The sequence below is a fragment of the Calonectris borealis genome, chromosome 5 (assembly GCF_964195595.1).
Source record: "Calonectris borealis chromosome 5, bCalBor7.hap1.2, whole genome shotgun sequence".
NCBI classification, from domain to species: domain Eukaryota; kingdom Metazoa; phylum Chordata; class Aves; order Procellariiformes; family Procellariidae; genus Calonectris; species Calonectris borealis.
The window spans coordinates 25,195,954-25,215,688 of NC_134316.1; the positions used below are offsets into that span (position 1 = coordinate 25,195,954).

A 19,735-nucleotide genomic window follows, 5' to 3' on the forward strand; every position below is an offset into this window, starting at 1 on the left:
AAACGAATAGCAACGTATCCATGTAAAGCTCCACCTAGTTCCCACCACAATTCTCTGAGAAGTATTTTTCCCTATTCCACATTTTAACTGTGCGCTATAAGAGTGCATCTCTTGGCTTGATTTAAAAAAACTTCTGTGTAACATATGGATGCCCATTAAACATATACAGTACAACTCTTGGAATTTAATACAGAAGTTTTTTATTTTAAATCAATCTATTTTTACAGCAATTTCAATCTCTCTTCTTCCCTTCTCTCTCATGTCCCAATTCAGTGATATCTAAGTAGCAGATAGCAGAATAAGAAATTTTATTCCAATCCATTTGCTCTGTATTCTCTGCCTCTTACTTGGACACCTTCAACGGGATGAACCATAAAGTTACTGAACTTGTTGGAAACCATCTGAATAGACAGGATATCGTACTGCGCTCCACCCTTTTTCTTTTTCTTCCAGGTGTGCCTCAGGGATCTGTATCGCTCTTGCGTTTCTGGTGCAGCCATGTTGGGATCGTTGGGTTCATCTCCTCTGCCCAAGTTTGCCGAGGCCAGCAATGCCTGGGCAGGGACCCAAGCGCGACAGACACGCAATACGGGACACACCGCGCCTCTCGGCTGGGGGGTTCGCTACGCTGTGCCCGTCAGGCGCCAGATCTGGGCCCGGCGTCGCGGGCACTTCCCAGCGGCCTTCAGGCAGCCCGCGCGGGCGGAGCTGTCCTCCGCAATCCCGGGCGCCCTCAGTCGGCCCTAAAGCAGGGACGTGCCCTCAGGGCCGCTCCTCCGCCGGAAAGACCGTTCCGCCCGAGGGCGCAGCTACCGCCTCCCCGCGGCGGCCCGCGCCCCTGCCCTGGCGGGGGCGCCCCCGTAAGGCCCCTCAGCGCCCTGCGGTGGAAAAACGACGTCTCCCAAGACGCGTTGCGGTCTGTGCGCATGCGCGCAATGACGTTCCCTGTAACGTCACCCGGACCACAATTCCCAGGAGACACAGCGCGCGGCGCATGCGCAGTTACTGTTACCGGCCTTTCCCCCCCTCCCGTCCCCCGCGGCCTGGCTCTCGAGAAGACGACGGAGGCGGCAAGATGGCGCTCACCAGGTGGGTCCGGCTGGCTCCGTCCGGCCCGGTTCGGGTGACTGTTCTCTCCGCCCTGCCTGCGGCTTCGCAGCCGCTGTGCGAGCCTCCGGCCGACGAGAGAGGCCGTGCTCGGGGAGCGCGCTGCAGGGCCGCGGCCTCTCCTGGGCGGTGGGCCCGCCGGCCGGTGAGGAGGCCGCGCCGGGGCCCGGGGGAGGGCGGCGAGGGCCGAGTCGGGGCTGGGGGAGCTGCCCTGCCCTGCCCTGCCTGGTCCTGCCCTGGCGGGAGGGGGTGTTTGGCACTGTCTCTGCTTCAGGGCTCTGCCTCCCTCGCGAGTTTTCTGCGGGAAGAAGGAGCCCCTCCGCCTCGGGCGGAGGTGATCGGATCCGTGGGGTTTTGTTGGGGTGTCTTTACCGTGAGCGAGGGCGAGAGGTCTTTGTTACAAGCTGCTGCGTCTCTCGCAAGCCTCAGGAGTGCAGCTTCAGTGGTCTGCCCTGGAATGCCGACTTTCTCGGAGGTGGACGCTTCCTTATAAAACGCGTGGAAGGGCCCCGTAGTCTAGACGAACTGCAAAATGGGAAGTCAAGAAATTGCGTTTCGAGTAATTGGCTTTGACCGGGAGGTATCTGGCGTTAAGGCGGGAGCTTGTTGACAGACCTTTTGTGGGCGCTTGCCTTGAGAGAAAGGAAGGGGGACTCGTTGGGACTAAGGGCGTATTTTCTTTTTCTCCTCCGTAGCGGTGGAAAGAATACACAGTGGTGTGTGACATTCCTGATGGAGAATGGGCATTGTCACACACTCCCGTTCAAACAAGATGTGAATGTGGATGAATTTAACATCAGAGTTTACAGGGGTCTTCCAGAATGCTGAGAGAACGCACATTGCTTTTTCCCCTGTAATCTCAGAAGTCACTGCTGTCTGGTTTATGAGCACAGTACTCAAATTTTATAAATTGTTTCTCAATCTGTATACAGTGATTGTAGAGAAAGTAATAATTTAGTAGTAGACTCAAGCATAGTTGAGTGTCACTGAGTGAAATTATCAGAATTAACTTTTTATGTTTCTCTTTTTGGTGGTTGTCTATGGATGTGCAGTTTTTTACCAGCTCCAACCCAGCTGTCTCAAGACCAGCTAGAATTAGAAGAACGAGCAAGAGCTCAAAGATCTAGGCAGACTGCTCTAGTCTCATCAAGAAGGGAACCTCCCCCATATGGTTACCGGAAAGGATGGATACCACGGGTGCTAGAGGTAGATACTTAAATTCACACTGCAGTAGTGTGTCTGCTAATGGGGGGGAAAAAGTATATTTTCTGGTGTAGAAATAAACTCTTTAGTATCTTGGGCGTAGCACAGAATTGTGCCAACCCTTACCACGTGCAGAATTTCCATCCAGACTGTTGGATATATTCTTGGATTGAGAGAAGTTGTTCTACTTCATCAGATTACTTAAACATTTGATAGTAAACAGGATGTTATAAGGATTCTTCCCTTGTTATATTGTAATATGGAAATAGGTCTATGATCTTTTCAGCTTACAATCTGTGAAGGCAAGGATCCTCTGAGAAAGACATCTATGTTGTTCCTCTGTCATTATTTGTTAAACACATGTTCCAGATTATAGCTGCAATAAGTGAACATGTGTATATACTCATGTATTCTGTTCTCAGTGTAACAAAACATAGCTGCTAGTGGGGGAGAAAATTGTTAGAGTTGGAGGAAATTTAAGAATCTGTCAGATATTCATTGTTTAAGTATGTTACTGGCAAAAGGGTTCTGGACAATGTTGTGTATATTTAGCTGTAATCCTTGCCAGTTAGATGTAATTTCAACTGGAAATGTTAGAAGGTAGAAGGGAAAATACAGATGTATAGCTCTGATTACAAAATTGTTTTAGTACAGTTTCTCACTGAGCCACAAAACTTTGCAGATTTTGAAATGGTACTTGACGATAACATCTGAGACCTGCTCTGATGAGTCAGAAGCCAGTGGTCTTGGGGCAAGGCATGCTATTGAGGTTTTGATACAGTATTTCATGTGTGATCCTGCATTGTCCTCAAATGCCATCCTTTCATGAGCTGGTAACAGCCTTGCTTTCGTTTATGTTTGAGTCCCATTTTTTTAAAGATGGCTCCAACACTACCATGGTGATGCATTAGTGCTAGATAAGTAGCAAATAGTAGTTCCTGTAGTTCTCTCAAGTAAAACAGTTTTATGTAGGTTCAGCATTTAATAGAGCGTATGATGTTAAAAACTATACCTTCATTTCAGTTCCCTCCCTACACTGATTACTAAAGCTAATATTTTAGTGCTTATTCTTTTTAAGTGTTAGCAAAAGAACTTCTTAAGAAGTCAGGTGAAGGTTTTCACAGTTTCCAGCATCGCTGGGCGACAAAGTGATACGCATCTCAGAAAGACCGTTAAGGACTTCTTTCTGCCTCATAAACAAATGCAGATTCTTGGAGAGCGATAAATGTTTCCAAAGTATAACCTTTGTCCAGTGATCCTGGAATGCCATAATTGAAAAAACAAAATCTGTCTTCAGTAGATCAGGAGTTATGCAAAAAATTTTGAGGAATGACTGACTTTATTCTGCCTAATACTTCAGCATTGTTTCTGTAACTTATTGTTGAATGTGGGACATCCAGTGGACGATTCTGTGCAGGGAATAGTTACTGCAAGATGTTTTTGCACTTCAGTGTCTTTTCTTTCAGTAAGTGTAAGTTCTATAGTCCATTGCTCTCTTACCAGCTAAAATAATAAAGTTACTAGAGCATTCTGGCAATGTTTCATTTTGTTAAAATCAATCCACTCTTTCATTCCATTTCCCACACATGCAAATGTTATACCATGTTTTTGTGTTTCAGTCATCCGCTACTTTTTCTTTTGTGTAGGATTTTGGAGATGGGGGTGCTTTCCCAGAAATTCATGTGGCCCAATATCCGTTGGATATGGGCCGAAAGAAGAAAATGTCCAATGCTTTGGCTGTGCAGGTGGATGCAGAAGGAAAAATAAAATATGATGCCATTGCTCGACAAGGACAATCAAAGGACAAGGTAATATTTCTTCAAATATGTAAACCTGGAAAAGTTGTATGTACACGATACATATACTTAAACTCATTGGTCTGCATTAGACAGATGGATTGCCTCCTTGAGGTACAGTCCCGTTTTCTTAAAGTCAGACAGACATGGGCATTTTGACCAGCATCGCTATCTGATCTTCTCTGTTACGTAATTAAAAGTAAGGCAAAAATGGTGAGAGTTTCTACCCAAAACTTACCTGATAGCTTAGCAGCTTTCATTAGAGAGCTTTTTCCCATGAAGGCAAGAAACTCAAAACTGGCCTGATCACCAGCAGCCTCATTTTCGTGTGTAGAAAGAGGGGGCAAAAAAAAGACGGAAAACTAAGTTCAGCTTTCAGGATACTACACCTTGTGTCTTACTAATTTAACATCTGAAGCTTCTGGCTGTTTTCAATATTGTTAGGTGCTCTTTTTTTCTATTTTATTTTTTTAATTGTAGCAGAAAATATTGCCAGTGGTTATATTCCAAAATTTTTGTGTTAAGTTCAGCAATGACAAGATTTTTGTTGAGTTTAATGGGAACCAACTTCAATTTCCTGTATACGTTAACCTTTCTAAAAACAAAGAGATGACATTTTATCTTGAAGTCTGGATTAGTATTGAGGAGACCAGTTACTTGGGTCTCTTAAGTCCACTTTGAGGAGTATCTACGTCTATCCTTTCAAATGTAACAGTGGACTACATTAAAACTTTCATTCTCTTAAGCAGGTGTTGGGGGCTGAAAAACTGCTGAGGCATGACCAAATGTTTGACCAGCTGCTTGTTATAGCAAGCATCTCCTGTAAAGAATAGGGTAACCCAGAGAAAATCTAAAAAGAGGGTTAGCTGCAGAAGGTGTTTTAGTTGATAGATACAAATAGTTGTTTTCAAAATAATTTGACTTCTCCTGCTTTAATTTAGGATGCCTTGAAAATCTTACGGGTATGTAATATGCCTCATGTCTTACTGCAAATGAGGAAGGGGAAAAACCTATCTAAACAGAAAAACAAAAAGTGACTTTTACCTCAAACAAAATAGGGTGAGGATTCTAAGAATATCAGGGGAAATCTTTCTTTTATAATAGATAATTTTTTTTTGTTGTTTTAAGTTGATCCTACAGTTGCCAAAGTTGCAGAAAGTTAATGCCAGTAGGATTTTATGTTTAACTAATACTTGGTTGAGTGTCGAAAAAGTGTCACATCTTGTATATCCTCATCTTGTGCATCTAAAGTTACTGCAGTATCTTTGAAAAAAAAAGAGTTCAAATCAATCAGACTCCATGCTGTCATGTGGTAGAAAGTAGTCAGACTAAACAGAAACAGCAGTGGCAATATTTTTACTGAGGGGACTTTCATTGGGGTTCTTTCAGACTTTATGTAGTGTCTTTAATTATTTGTCAAGAGGAAGGTGCTAAAATATTAGTTACCCTTACAGAATTTTGTGATACTAAATATTTGATACTTGATACTAAATAGAAATTTGACTTAGTCCAAAGCATAAAAAATAATTTGGAGCAGATAAGTAGACAAGAATTAATAATTGTACTGATTTGGGGGAAGCTGCAGGGCAAATAAGAAGCAAAAACTAAAAAAAAAAGTATAGTTAAACCCTAATTTTTACAGCTTGTTAAATACATCTTTACCTACCTGTAGGATCAGATGTAAGGTTCATATAATAGAACCGTTCAGATAGGGATCTAAGTGTATTTCAAAAAGAACTAGAAATAATAGGCTTTAGGTAAAAATGACTAATCTTTCAGTGTGCCTTATTTGGTTCAGAGTTAGGAAAATACTTAGAACAGATAAAGTTAAATTTAAGCTGTTAACATTTGTTGTATTTGATTCATGAAGATCTGTACTAGCATTCATTAACTTTCCACATGGCATCTATAAAGAAGCAGTAATATTCTCATTTTGTGGCCTTACTTACCAGGATGGAAGAGATGAGTGACTTTTCTAAAACTGGACTCTGTAGAACTGGAATTGGGTTTTCCTAACCCTAAGCTCTGCCTTCTGGATCAGCTTGATTCTCGTTGCATCCAGCTGGATGTAAATACTGAGGCTAAAAATTAAGTATTATGGTTCAAAGGGGGGTAAAACTGCGGGAAAATTAGGTATTTGAAACAATTTCACTACTATTGTTTGATTTGTTTTGCAGGAGAGAGAAAATATTAGCAGAGATGTTATTTTGCTAGGGAGCAGTTCTTCAGTGATCTGTGTTGAGTTGAATAATGTGGAATATTTTCTGTGAGAAAACTTCTGATAGTACAGTGTCAGTAGGATAATGAAACTTCTGTATATAATTCTGAGAGCTGCAGTCATAATTCAAGTATTTCTTCAATCTTAATACTTAGAGCTAAGAGAAATAGATACTTAGCAACCTACCAGAAATGAGATGGAGTTTCTGATCCTATTCTATAAGCTACTTGTTTGGTCTGAGTTAAGAAGCAAATTTTGCTTTTGCTACAGTTTATGGGTTTTTTGAAGTTGAATTTAGTATTCTGCCTTCTTGTAGAGGCAGCAGTTCCATCACCCAGACCCTGTATCTAGGTGGCTTGTCAGCAGTTTCTGCTATTGCAGTGGTTCATCTCTCTTGCATCTGTTCCCTTACATATTTAAAAAATAGTTGCTTCAGGGAATTTTCCTTGAGAAATGCTGACGTAAATGAGATAGTTTGACAAGCATCCTGTTTGGGGCTGGCAGGAAGTCTGCTAGACACAAAATGCTGGATAATGTTGATGAACCTGGATACATGACCTTATGGACCTGAGGATGACGTTCTGTCTGGTTGTCCAGATGAAGGATTTCTAGCATTAGCCGTGTGGTTAGCTCTTGTGCTGCTATAGGTTCTTCTAGTACTTTCTCTACTCACATGACTAAAAGCCAGGCTAAAATAATGCATCAATAATTGATATATTTTGGTGAGACTGATGCTCTGTCCCCTTATTAGGAAAATAAGGACATGTAATTGCTTCCTGTGTTTTTATTAAGACAGAAGAGAGAGTGCAATCAAGGAATGGAACTATTAGGTCCATTACTTTTTTCTGGCAAGGATGACTTTTCTGTGCAGGAGTTGGATTTCTTCTTAGTGGCCCAAGGCTGCGGCTTAGATGTTAAAGGAGAAAAAAAAGAACCGCAAATCTTAACCTACAGTTTTTCTCTCACATTTCTCAAGATTGTGAATTCAATTGAAACATTCACAAGAGAGAGTAGTTCCATTGTTGAAGGAACTCCTGTCACAGTGATGGAACAGGACAAGAGAATGTGAATATAACTAAAATAATCAAAAGTATTCATTACTCATGGTGTATTTATCTTTGTGATAGAGCTTGGTTTGAGACCTTATTGCCAATTTTTCTCTCTGGTGTCTGTGCCAGGCTTCCAACCAGATAGTTCTAATGACTTCTAAAATGTTACATGCTTCATATGGAGAAACCATTCTTTGACAAGGAAGGAATTCATTCTGCGGTGCTTGATGGTAGCTTCTCAATTTACACATAGGATTGACAAGCACTGTACAGGGCTGCTCTGAATAAAATATGTTGAGGGGAGGGATTTATCTGTTACAAATTAAGAAATTTCTGTCAAGACACTTGCATCTATCAGGTGTCTTGTGAACCTCTGTGATTGATGTCTAAATCCTACTGATGCCTAAATCCTACCATGAGCTACAGTAACTGACACAACTACAGTATCTTACACAACTAAGATTGTTCTTTTTCTGATGGCAGTGGCGTGCAGATTTCCAATTGCTGCCTGTTAAGGCTGCCCCAGCCACAGAAGGAATCAGCTAGCTCTACCAAAAATTGAGCATTTTGTTGCTGCCTAGAAGGAGATTCTGCTTTTCAGTAGCAATCAAAGTTAAATACCTGAAATACAGGCTGATGCTTCCTTTTAAATTTCACAGATGAAAAATGGTAGTGAATGGGCATATTAAAATATCAAACAGTCCCAGTCTCCTCTTTATCTTAGATTAATAAAATGTCTCAACATTACTGTTAAAATAAGGTAAATTTCTAGAAAAACGACGTAGTGCAACATCTTTATCTGCCTGTCTATATCACCTCAAAAAAGGACTCCAATTAGAACATGCAAGTGTATCAAGTTTTTGATGGAGACAGAAATTTTGGTATTTTCAGGCTAGTTTAATCCATATTATGGATTTCTTCCACATTAATGCAGCTTGCCACTTGCATGCAATATTTTAAGGTTTAACTAGTTCATGTAGCTCATTTGTACCTCAGCGTACTGTAGTTTTTAGAGCACCTCTTAGGCTTTTTTTTTTTCTTCTTTGTCTTCTGGGATACGCTGAGCTCTTTCAGCTCTTTCAGTACACTGTCTTCATGCATCAAGACATTTGGACTTAGAGTTAATTACCTTAGCGGAACACTGCTCTTCAGATGTCCTTCATTCAGCATCTGAGAAGCTAGGATATTATTGATACTAATTCAAAGGATTAAAATTTTAGGAGTGAAGGATGAGAAGCAGTGAATGACTCTTGTGTAACAGATCAATGTTGAAGCTAAAGGTCAGTTTCATAGTTGGACATGCACTTTATAATGAACTTGAAATAATAGTTGTAATGACTTTTAACCCTTTGAACTAAGACTTTCTGATGTTTTTTTGTTGGACAAATGTGAAACATTAATGCAATACAATAAATTTTTCCCTGTAGCCATCTAAGTGTTCTTTCCCTATATTTAAAATTGGGACTTAAAGTTAGTGACGGCTAGCTGCATGTTGTATAAAGACTGAAGTACCCATGTGAGGAAAAGGGTAAAGAACAGATTTCTCAAGCATTTATTTTTTTAAGAACATAGCAAACATAATGATATGAAAAAAATCTAGATGCTAAAAAGGCTTCTATAAATTCTTAAGTAATTCTTGAAAACAGAAGTACAAATGTGGATTTTTCTGTCTGTCTTGGGGACCCTCAAAAGGAAAAGAACAGGAAAGGGAAGCAGGAAACGGATGTCTAATCCTAACTCTGAGAGTGATTTACGTAGTTATATTTAATCAGATTGCTTCTTTTCTTCGATTATTCCATCTGTAAAGTGGGAGATAGAGTATATTCTTGTTCTACGGGAGTCATTGAAGAATATGTCGAGAAGAATAGGACGAGAGGAAATGGCCTCAAGTTGCACCAGGGGAGGTTTAGATTGGATATTAGGAAAAATTTCTTCACCAAAAGGGTTGTGAAGCATTGGAACAGGCTGCCCAGGGAAGGGGTTGAGTCACCATCCCGGGAGGCATTTAAAAGATGTGTAGACATGGTACTTAGGGACATGGTTTAGTGGTGGACTTAAAGGTCTTTTCCAACCTCAATGATTCTATGGTTCTGTTCACTAGCACTAATAAAATATAATGTCTTTCAGGTTATTTACAGCAAATATACTGATCTTGTGCCAAAAGAGGTCATGAATGTGGATGATCCTGAACTGCAAAGACCAGATGAGGAGGCAATTAGAGAGGTATTATATGCACTGATGTGCCTAGTTATCAGAGGTGTTTTGTATGTCTTGCATATGCGATGAGATGCATTCTGTGGTACTTTTGTCTTTAGATAACAGAGAAGACAAGAGCAGCCTTGGAGAAATCAGTCTCCCAAAAAGTTGCAGCAGCCATGCCAGTTCGAGCAGCTGACAAACTAGCTCCTGCACAGTACATTCGGTATGTAGTGCTGCTATGTGTGTAAGATGTTGTTACATATAAAACTGATTAAAATTAGGATATTCCTTGAAATTCTGAGAATAGAAATTCCTCTTGAATTCTGTTCTTCTGGAAGTAATATGAAACTGGCTTATGTATTTTGAATTAACCCACTAAAGATAATCTAGTTTGAAGTGTGTTGAAATATGTCTTAACATGTCATGAGTTGTGGCACATTGCGGAGGGGTTACTGTTTTAGCAACAAAATGTAGATTTGTCAGGGAGCGCTATGAATGATGCTGCCCTGGAAACAGAGTCTTTACTGGGAGTTTCAGTCCAAGACAAGGCATGTAACAAGGTTCTTCCCTTACATAAAATGAGCAACTGGAAAGAATTGGAATTACTAGGAAGCTGATACTCATTTATGATGATTTTCTGCTGCAAACACAGAAAAATTCCATGGCAGGTTTAGACTTGGCCTGAGTTGAATTCTGAAAAAAAGTATGTGAAGAGGTTCTTAATAACCAGTAAGTAGTTACCAGGGATTCACAGTCACAGGTAAAGAGTATTGTGACATGCTCTGTGTACTCTATTAGTTTTTCTTCTGCTTTGGAATCTGTTGAAACAGGAGAATATAGCCCTGGGAAGATATATTTGGTGTAGTATAGTTGATTGTCTGCATTCATTCCAGTATCCTCTGTGCTGTTACCTGCTCCTGGCCTCCGCAGTGGAAAAGTCTTAAACTGGTGTGCATAAAATGAAAATGCAGCTAGAGCAGTGAACTGAGTGAAAGTCGAGGTGGGAAAGGAATATCTAGCTGTGTGCAGAGAACTGAGCGCTCTGATTGTTTTATTCAGGTACACACCTTCCCAGCAAGGCGTTGCCTTCAACTCTGGAGCAAAACAGAGAGTTATTCGGATGGTGGAAATGCAGAAGGACCCTATGGAGCCTCCAAGATTCAAGTAAACTATTCAAAACTTCTTCACAGCAAATAGAAGATTCTGTAATGTATTTCCATATACAACATGCTGATTGTATTTGTTTTCTTAATTGTTCAGAATTAACAAGAAGATTCCACGTGGTCCACCTTCTCCTCCAGCACCTGTAATGCACTCTCCTAGTAGAAAGGTATGAAGTGCCGTAGCTGTTCTCAGTTTTGAATTCTAGATGGGTTCACAAATTCTACTTTGATCTAGTTCATTTCTATGCACCTTCTCTTTATTGTTCTTTTGATGTGATGTTAAGTAATAAACGTGGTGCCTGGTGCAGTCTTTTGGGGTTTTTTTTGGGCACTTCTGAAGGTAGCTGTCTTCCTGTGTACCTTGTCAGAGGTTGCGTAGATTTCTCATATATTTTATGCAGGGCTGCATTGCTGGAGTTGTCCATGGAATGGTTGAGTTGACTGAGGCTTTAGCTTTGGTACACTTATGCTGCTTTTATACAACACTACTAAGCTAATCCTTAGCAACACTAACTTGTGTTATTAAGGATTAGCTTCCTTCTGAGAGATGAGTGTGGTGGTGGTTTATCAATTTTCTACAACTTGAACTGCCATTAAATGTGCACATGTTAACAAGCTGGCTGTGAGTTCTGGTCTGAGTGATGAAAGTTTAAGAGGATGGCTGAAAAGCTGTCATGACTATTCAGTGTTGGCAAAGGTACAGTGCAGAAATGAACATCTTATTGCTGCTAAGAATGGTTTAGTTTTTTGTAACAGTGTCCTGAACTTTGTACTGTAATTTATTTCAATAGTTTCATAGCTGCCTTTGAGAAAGAAAATAATATTTCCTTTTGCTATAATCTAAAGATGACTTTGTTTCCTTTCTTAAATCAGATGACTGTGAAAGAGCAGCAAGAGTGGAAAATTCCTCCATGCATTTCAAACTGGAAAAATGCAAAGGTAATTAAGTTGTCATAAATTCACCTTTCTAGTGTTGCACCCTGCTGTGAGACTTCTATGAATGATTTAAGCTTGAATAATACTCGTTTTAAACCTCTAGAGTTAGGTAAACTGGCTGCTTCCAGCATGGAGAACACACAATTGTACAGCTCAGTTTTTCTCTCTTTGGCATATCAGGGTTGTCAAATTGACAGGAGTAAAGAACTGAGAGAGAATATATTACTTCATGGCAGAGATGATGCATTTTGAGAGGAAAAAATGGCATTAGGTAAAACTCCCATAATGGGGGAGTTTGAAACCAAAGTCTCTGGAGCCCACAAAGTAAAGCCATGTAAACTGAAAAAGGGAAAGGTAATTCATAGAGAACCAAGCATGTTTGTTTCTAATACTGCAGTCCAAATTTCTCGAAAGTTCTCCTTGTTGCATTCTTTCACTAATTAATTTTCATCACTGGTTAGCTTAGCTATTTTTATTTATTGTTTGAGTAGGTTATGTCCTGACCCTTTGATTTTTATCAGCCAGTAAGTTTGGAGAGAAGGGAGAATTTATAATCTGCTGCAGTAACTGGTTTAATCGTTCTCAAACTTACCAAGCTGTTGTTATGAGGCAGCCTCAAACGGAGGAAGAAAAAGCTGCGTGTTTGGATTTCTTTTTTTCTTCCTACCCCAACACAGCTGTATAACTGGGACTGACACTAATTAGTAGATCAAATTTTAGGTTACGGATGCTAAAACCAAAGCAAAAATTTTGTGGAGCTCTCAAAAAAATCTTAAAATATCATCTATAAATACTTTGAGGTTTCAGCTTTTGAAGGCAAAATTGGCATTTAGTGTCTCTTGCTTTTGCTGGCAGCCTTCCCCCTTTCTCAGTTTGAATCAGCTAACCTCTTAACAGGTATAAAAACAGTTTAGGGAAAACAATTTTTAACCACAAATAGTAAAACAGCTTACAGATTGGGAAAGCTATTATCTGTAGTGCTTAACACAAAGCAAAGAGTGGACCTTATCGATCAAAAACTGTCATTCGTACTAAGATGTAAATAGAGGGGAGATTGTGATTCGGATGTGGGGGAAGCGTGGAATTGAAGGGGAGCTTAATATTACCCGGTATGAATTTGAAGTATGTATGAAGGAGGTCCATTGAGGTGTATTAATGATGGGCTGTGAGTTTTGCCTGTGTTTTTGGTTTCTTACACAATAAATGTAATGATGTTTGTTATTACAAATAACGTTAATTTCTGTGATTAACTGCCTCTCTGTTTCCACTATAGGGTTACACCATTCCATTAGACAAGCGTCTGGCTGCGGATGGCAGAGGATTGCAGACTGTTCATATTAATGAAAATTTTGCCAAGCTCGCCGAGGCTCTTTATATAGCTGACAGAAAGGTTAGGTGGTTGTTTAAACTGTTTTGTTCCATGTTTATTTCCTTGGGAAAATCAACTGTGAATAGGCTATGGCTTTTTGATTTGTCCTGCTTCTTGGCTAACATAAGACATAAGGTCTTATCCCCAGTATCTTTGAATCAGTGGCTCAGTGTGGGTTAAATTACTGGAGGTCATGGGTCTTGTTTCTCAGCTCTAACTGCTGTGGCTGTCTGGCTTTGGACTTCATTTTTGTGGCTTGATTCCTGCACTGTTTACTGGATAACTCCATGACAAAAGATCTGCTTGCATCCCAGGTGCTAGCTTTCTGTCATTTTAACTATGTCTTACGTGTGCAGGCTCGTGAGGCTGTGGAGATGCGTGCCCAGGTGGAGAGGAAGATGGCTCAGAAAGAAAAGGAGAAACATGAGGAAAAGCTCCGAGAAATGGCTCAGAAAGCCAGGGAGAGAAGAGCAGGGATCAAAACCCATGTTGAAAAAGGTACATTTCTTTGTTACTAAGATGCTATGGGGGTTTTTTTTAGCACTCTCTGAAGTGTGGGTTTGGAGAAATAACCCGAGAACTTATACTACCTAAATACCAGCTGTAATTTCTATGACATCTGTTCTTCCTGTCTTTACTTGATCAGCCAGTGAATTTGGTTAATTCACTGGCTGGTTTGATGGGATCTGAATTTGAACCCCACAGCAGTATGTCAGTGTATACAGGTTTAGGACTTTGTTGAGAATTTCAGAGTTGTTAATGGATCAGTACAAGTAATGGCTTTTCATGGACTGTTCTAATCTAATTTTTTTTTTTAGAAAAGGTTTGTTGCAATTGAAAAGCAACTTTGTTTACAAGAACTAAACCATCTTTAAGTTTTCAAAGATGGTAAATGCAATATTCTGTCTCTTGTGTTGTTATAATTGGTCTTGCAGAACTGTAGTTCTGTGGGCCACTAGGCCCAAAAACTGCTAACCTATCTAAATCATTGTGCTAATGATTGAAATGACATTTCAAAGATCAATATGCTGAACTTACAGAGCAGTTATGATCTCTCGTTATTACTAAAAGGTGGAGGATATGGTCATATAGTGCCAAATCCTGCAGCTGGGATGGAGTGACCTCCTCCCAACAGGCTGGGGGCTGGCTGGCTGGAGAGCCACTCTGTTGTAAAGGGCCTGGGAGTGCTAGTGGACAATATGCTAAACGTGAGCCAGCAGTGTGCCCTGGCAGCAGTAATGCTAAGGGCATACTAAGCTGCTTCTGTAGGATTGTAACCAGTATGTCAAGGGAAGTAATCATTTCCTTTTACTGGTGACCTGTTAGACTGCATCTGGAATACTGGGTGCACTTAGGGGCCCCCAGGTACAAGACAGACATTGATAAACGGGAGTGAGTTCAGTGGAGGGCCACCAAAATGGTCAGGGGGCTACAGCGTCTGCTCAGCGAGGAGATGCTGAGAGAATAAAGCTTGTTCTGCCAGGAGAAGATAGGCTTTGGGGGGACCTAATGGAAGCTTTCCCATACCTACAAGGAGATCGTCAGGGCTCTTCACTAAGCTGCACAGTGGAAGAATGAGACAGTGGTCAAAAGTTGAAGCAGGAGGTTCCAACTACATGCAAGGAGAAAAGTTTTCACCATGAGGACAACAAGCAGTGGGAACAAGTTGCCCAGGGAGGTTGGCAATCTCTGTCCTTGGAGACTTTCCCCATCTGAGCGGGCAAAGCCTGAGCAACCTGGTTTGAATTCAGCATTGGTCCTGCTTTCAGCAGGAGGTTGAGTTAGAGACTCCCTTCCAACCTGAGTGATTCTGTGATACTGAGTCACAGAACGTTCTTTAAGGACTTAGATGCCTGCGTGTTTGAACAGTATTTTTACACTCAGAGATAAAAGTATGATACGATGATCTGTAGGTGTTTTAGGATATAAATTCCTAGATGGAGAAGTATTCCAAGCTCTTGGAAAGTTGAGAAAACATAGTTGTTGGATATGTCTGTTTTAACTGTCCTTGACAAGAGAGTTAATTGCTTGTGGCATAAGAAAGCTGTGGCTTTCCATGTGTTCAGTTTGTTTAAAGTGTAACATTTTAAATAGTGCTAAGGGTCACTTCTCTTATGTAAAAGAATACTGAATTGAATCACTGTGCCAATGTCTGCCAATTATGTGGCATAATTAATTGAAACTTCAAATATTTGTCTGTAATGAGCAATCTTGCATTTGTTCAGAGGATGGCGAAGCTAGAGAACGAGATGAAATCAGACATGACCGGCGCAAAGAGAGACAGCATGACAGAAATCTTTCCAGGGCAGCCCCTGACAAAAGGTGAGTCACAGAAGAAAGCTGCTTTATTCCTGTACTGACACTGGCTTCCCCACTAGGGAAACTGTTACACTGGGCTTTCTCCTTTTGCTTGATGCGAGTGCCTGAATTTTACTGGTTCACACTGGAAACGGGTATTCACCATTCATTCATTGTATGAAATGGTATTATGTGTACTGCAGTACACTCTTATGTGTACTGCACACTCTTATGTGTACTCTTACACTATTATGTGTACTGCAGTACACTCTTCTAAATTTAGATTTTTCCATATGAATGGAGGAATGGGGGGTTGTTGGTTTTAGGTGGGTTTTTCTGTAGCAGAACTTCAGCATATTCAGATTTAATCAACATGTTGACAGCAAAGGTTGAAGCCTGGATCCTATAACTTCGGTGAGACCAGAGTATCATTAGTGGCTTTGTTTCTTGAAGCTAGTCATTTGAAGTAAGCTTAGATTTATGAGTGTAGGCTGAAGTATCTTTTTTGCCCAAGCCAGTGAGATTTCTGAGCACAAATCGTTTCTGGAGGCTTAAAATCTCTGATATCTTAAAATTAGATTGCTCGGCCTTCCCAGAATATAATTACACTGATTCTTGCAAAAAATAAGTATGACATTTTAGACCAAGTCGGCTTGATGTAAATTGCAGATAGTGGAAGGCAAATTTAAATGTCATGCCCAGCTGAACATAACTTTCCCAAATGTTTCCTTTGCCAGGAGACAAATTTTAAATGTTACCTGGTAAGGAATGGCAACAATCTGGCTCCTGAGGCAAATTGTTAGCAACTAATACAGGATTGGGTTGCAGTTGAGCATGTCAACAAATACGGTTTACTGACCTAATAAAACTTAGAATTTTTAATTCAGGTCAAAGCTGCAGAGAAATGAGAACAGAGATATCAGTGAAGTTATTGCTCTAGGGGTACCCAACCCCAGGCCATCCAATGAAATCCAATACGACCAGAGGCTGTTCAACCAGAGCAAGGTAAAAATACCTTTTCACAGGTGTGTGGCTTTCTGTGAGAACATTCTCATCCTTCCTTAGTGGGTATGGCTAGAGTACTAAAGGGACCCTGTTCTCATGGCTGGTGTGGATATACTCTGAAAGGAGTCTCTACATAACTGGTTAGGAAACTATTGATCTCCTTTGTCCATACCTGGTGCAACAAAAATTGAATATTCTGAATGTGTAACTGGATTAAAGTGTTTTTGTTGTGGTTTTTCTCACTGGGGAGTGGGGAGAAAGAAGCTGTTTTGCCTTCAAGCTGCAGTGACCTCCTTTTCTTCTTTTGTCCAAATGTACTTACTAAGGGAAATCTGCTCTGGAGAAGCAAGTAAAAGCTTTCTATTCCCATTATTGGTTATGTTAAAAATCCTTCTGAAGATATAAATAGTTAACAGCAACATTTATTTTCCCTGAACTTTATACTATTCAGAGATTAAAAAGTAGATTAGGCTTCAGAAAGTCCCTGAATAGACCTGCAGTTTGTCAATCATTCTTTTTCACATCTCCAATGAAAGACTTGCAGGCAGAAGGGAAAGCTGGTGAATCAAAAGTGAAAAAGCAGGCACTTCTACTTTCACAGTTTACATAAGCCTCTGTGTGATTTGGATCAGTCAGCTTAAATAATTTTTTCCAGAAATTCTGAGTAATACACATTTCTGTATGGTTGTACTTGGCTATTACAGACAGCTGTACTTGCAGGGCAGACTGAAATGATCCATTATTCTGAAATATGAATGGCCTGTAATCCTTTCTGTTGCTTTCTGGAAGAGTGGAAGTGGCCCTGACCAAGGCTTGTAATGATTCTGTCATGTTCTCTGAACTGAATCCCAAACCCAAAAACACATCCTACTGAAGTGCTTGAACTCACTTGAAATCAATAGTGAATCCCACAGTACCATCTTTGTGTATCTCTGTGACACCATCAGTGTATCTTGATGTTAAAATAAATTAGCTGAAGTTTTGCAGACTCGTTTGTGTTATACTGCTGTTCTTCACAGGGTATGGACAGCGGTTTTGCTGGAGGAGAGGATGAAATTTACAATGTTTATGACCAGCCTTGGAGAAGCGGCAAGGATATGGCCCAAAACATCTACAGGCCAAGTAAAAATGTGGATAAGGACATGTATGGTGATGATCTAGAGGCTCGAATAAAGACCAATAGGTAGGAAAATAAAGTTAAAAAATATTCTTAATTAGTACTTTGGAGTTACAATCAACTGAGTGTCCCCTCTTCTCCTGCAGGTTTGTTCCTGACAAAGAGTTTTCTAACTCGGATCGTAACAGCAGAGGGAGGGGCAGAGATGGGCCAGTTCAATTTGAGGAGGATCCATTTGGTTTGGACAAGTTTCTGGAAGAAGCTAAGCAACATGGTGGTTCTAAACGGCCATCGGATAGCAGCCGCCCTAAAGAACATGAGCATGAGAGCAAAAAGAGGAGGAAGGACTGAGTGCCTCTGCTCCTTGAGAGGTAGAGAAATGGACTACAAGCTTGGACTTAATGCAGAAGGCATTTTTAATATCAGGTGTATAGGGGGATGGCATTGTAACGCAGCAGTTCACAACTCTTGTCGTGTGGATATATATACACACACTAATTCTACATAGGACAGCTACCCCTGGAGAGTGGAGAACAGAGACCACTTTGAAACATTTCACAAGGGAATTATTCTTTAGCAAGTGCTCTGACTTTGCTGATTCCTGGTTGCCCAGCATCTCAGGGTAAGAATGTAGCCCCTTCCTACAGCTTTAGTTTTTGTAGGTAGCTAAAGCTTTTACTTCATCTGTTAAAAGCTTTCCTGCTGTATATAATTACTGTCTTATGCTGTAATGGATGCTAGGGAGTTTATGATTCAGTGTTTCTTTAATGTGGCTATACAGTTTATTTGAACAAGGAGGGGAAACAGCTGGATTCGGTTTTAAAACAAATACTCACTCATAGTTTCTCAGTAATCTTTATTTTCATTTCTTTACATTTAGTGAAATAAAGCCTCCTTCCACCATTCACTCACTTTGATTCTTTCTTTGACTGCGTCTTCTACGGGACTGCTGTTTGAGAGTGAGCTGCAAACAATGGAAATTATTCAAATTGGTTAGGCAAGAAGGCTTGATATTTTTTATTTCTGATCTTCTAAAACATTCATATAGAAAGCGGAAGATGGGTTTATAACCAGTTCAGTTTCATGAGCCGTAACCACAAATGCTAAGCTCCCGAAGAGAAAGTTGAATATAATTTGCACAGCAATTGCTAGTTGTATCAGCAAAATGCATCTTAAAAGCTTGTGCTTTCAAGTGGAACTAATAGAAGGTAACTGTCTAAACCTAGGCTAGAACAAAGTGGGAGAAGTGCTCATGTTATTTTGCTTCTGGAGAAGCTTGCATTTTTGAAGAAATGAAGAAAGCTAACTACTGCCTGCCTTCTGCTTTTTATTTCACTATAAAGAAGCCTCTTAGCTCTTGCACCTCTTGTAAGAGTATAGCCCTCAAAGCCTAGGCAGTTAAGTGAATGTGGCTATCTTACAGCTTCAAGAATAAAAAGCGGCAAAATAATTTCCAAGAAATTGACACTAAATACTCATCTATGCTATTCCTAGTACTTACTTTGATAATTGCATGCAGATAACATCCTAGTTATTTTCAGCACAATTTATGAGGGATCAGCCTATTGCCTTGTCACCATTTAAGACTGAAGTCTGCAAACCCACTCCTTAATTTCTGTTTCCATTTTTGCACCACAGCTGTAACTCACAGGCCAGCTCTTCTTAGGAATAGGTACTGAAGTAACCACAACCACTGAAGACTTCTGCAGTACCATGAACTATGTCAAGCAAAATACTTTATCACAATCAACATACTGCATCTCTGAAGTCTCTTGTTAATTCATTTTACTCTTAACCATCTCCTAGCGTTGAAAGTCTCAAAACAAGAAACTAGTTGTCAGAAGGACATAGAAGAATTCTTATTAGTTATTCTAAGACATGAATTGATCATGTCTGTTATACCAGCCTGCTTGTTGCTCCTGGTTTCACTCTGTACTACTCCATCTGAGTAGCTAGGTCAGCTGAAGCACATGTAAGTCTACAAGAAAATTCCCCTAGTAATTTGCCCCTACTAGATGCAAGTTTCTAATGATTTTGACATGAGACCTGCTAATTTATTAATGGCTTTGGCAGCCATTGACTCACTGTGGTTTTATACTTATCTGTCAACACCACTGCATACTAAATGTTTGGAAAGCAGTGGGATGGCCATTTCTTTGTTCTATTTATTTGCTGCAGTGAAGCTAGATGATACAGCTGTCTGGCTCCAACTGACCAGTCAATGACAGACACCATTGTACGGGTACTAGACCAACGGTTTTTAACTGATGGTGTA

General features: G+C 40.4%; 1 protein-coding gene across 1 annotated transcript; it reads left to right on the top strand.

Moving 5' to 3' along the window:
- The first annotated feature begins 185 nt into the window (after window positions 1-185).
- SNW1 (SNW domain containing 1) lies at window positions 186-18,367 on the top strand. Its single transcript, XM_075151417.1, has 14 exons — window positions 186-1,089; window positions 2,160-2,313; window positions 3,957-4,118; window positions 9,501-9,596; window positions 9,689-9,795; window positions 10,632-10,736; window positions 10,833-10,902; window positions 11,609-11,674; window positions 12,945-13,061; window positions 13,397-13,538; window positions 15,266-15,362; window positions 16,226-16,343; window positions 17,363-17,526; window positions 17,607-18,367. Exons 1-14 carry the CDS (start codon window positions 551-553, stop codon window positions 17,809-17,811), a joined length of 2,142 nt encoding a protein of 713 aa, XP_075007518.1. The 5' UTR covers window positions 186-550; the 3' UTR covers window positions 17,812-18,367.
- The last annotated feature ends 1,368 nt before the right edge of the window (window positions 18,368-19,735 follow it).

Coding starts and splice junctions, on each gene's coding strand:
- SNW1 (XM_075151417.1), top strand. CDS start 551: ATGCCTGGGCAGGGACCCAAGCGCGACAGACACGCAATACGGGACACA. Junction 2,314..3,956: donor GGATACCACGGGTGCTAGAG/GTAGATACTTAA, acceptor TCTTTTGTGTAG/GATTTTGGAGATGGGGGTGC. Junction 13,062..13,396: donor TTTATATAGCTGACAGAAAG/GTTAGGTGGTTG, acceptor TTACGTGTGCAG/GCTCGTGAGGCTGTGGAGAT.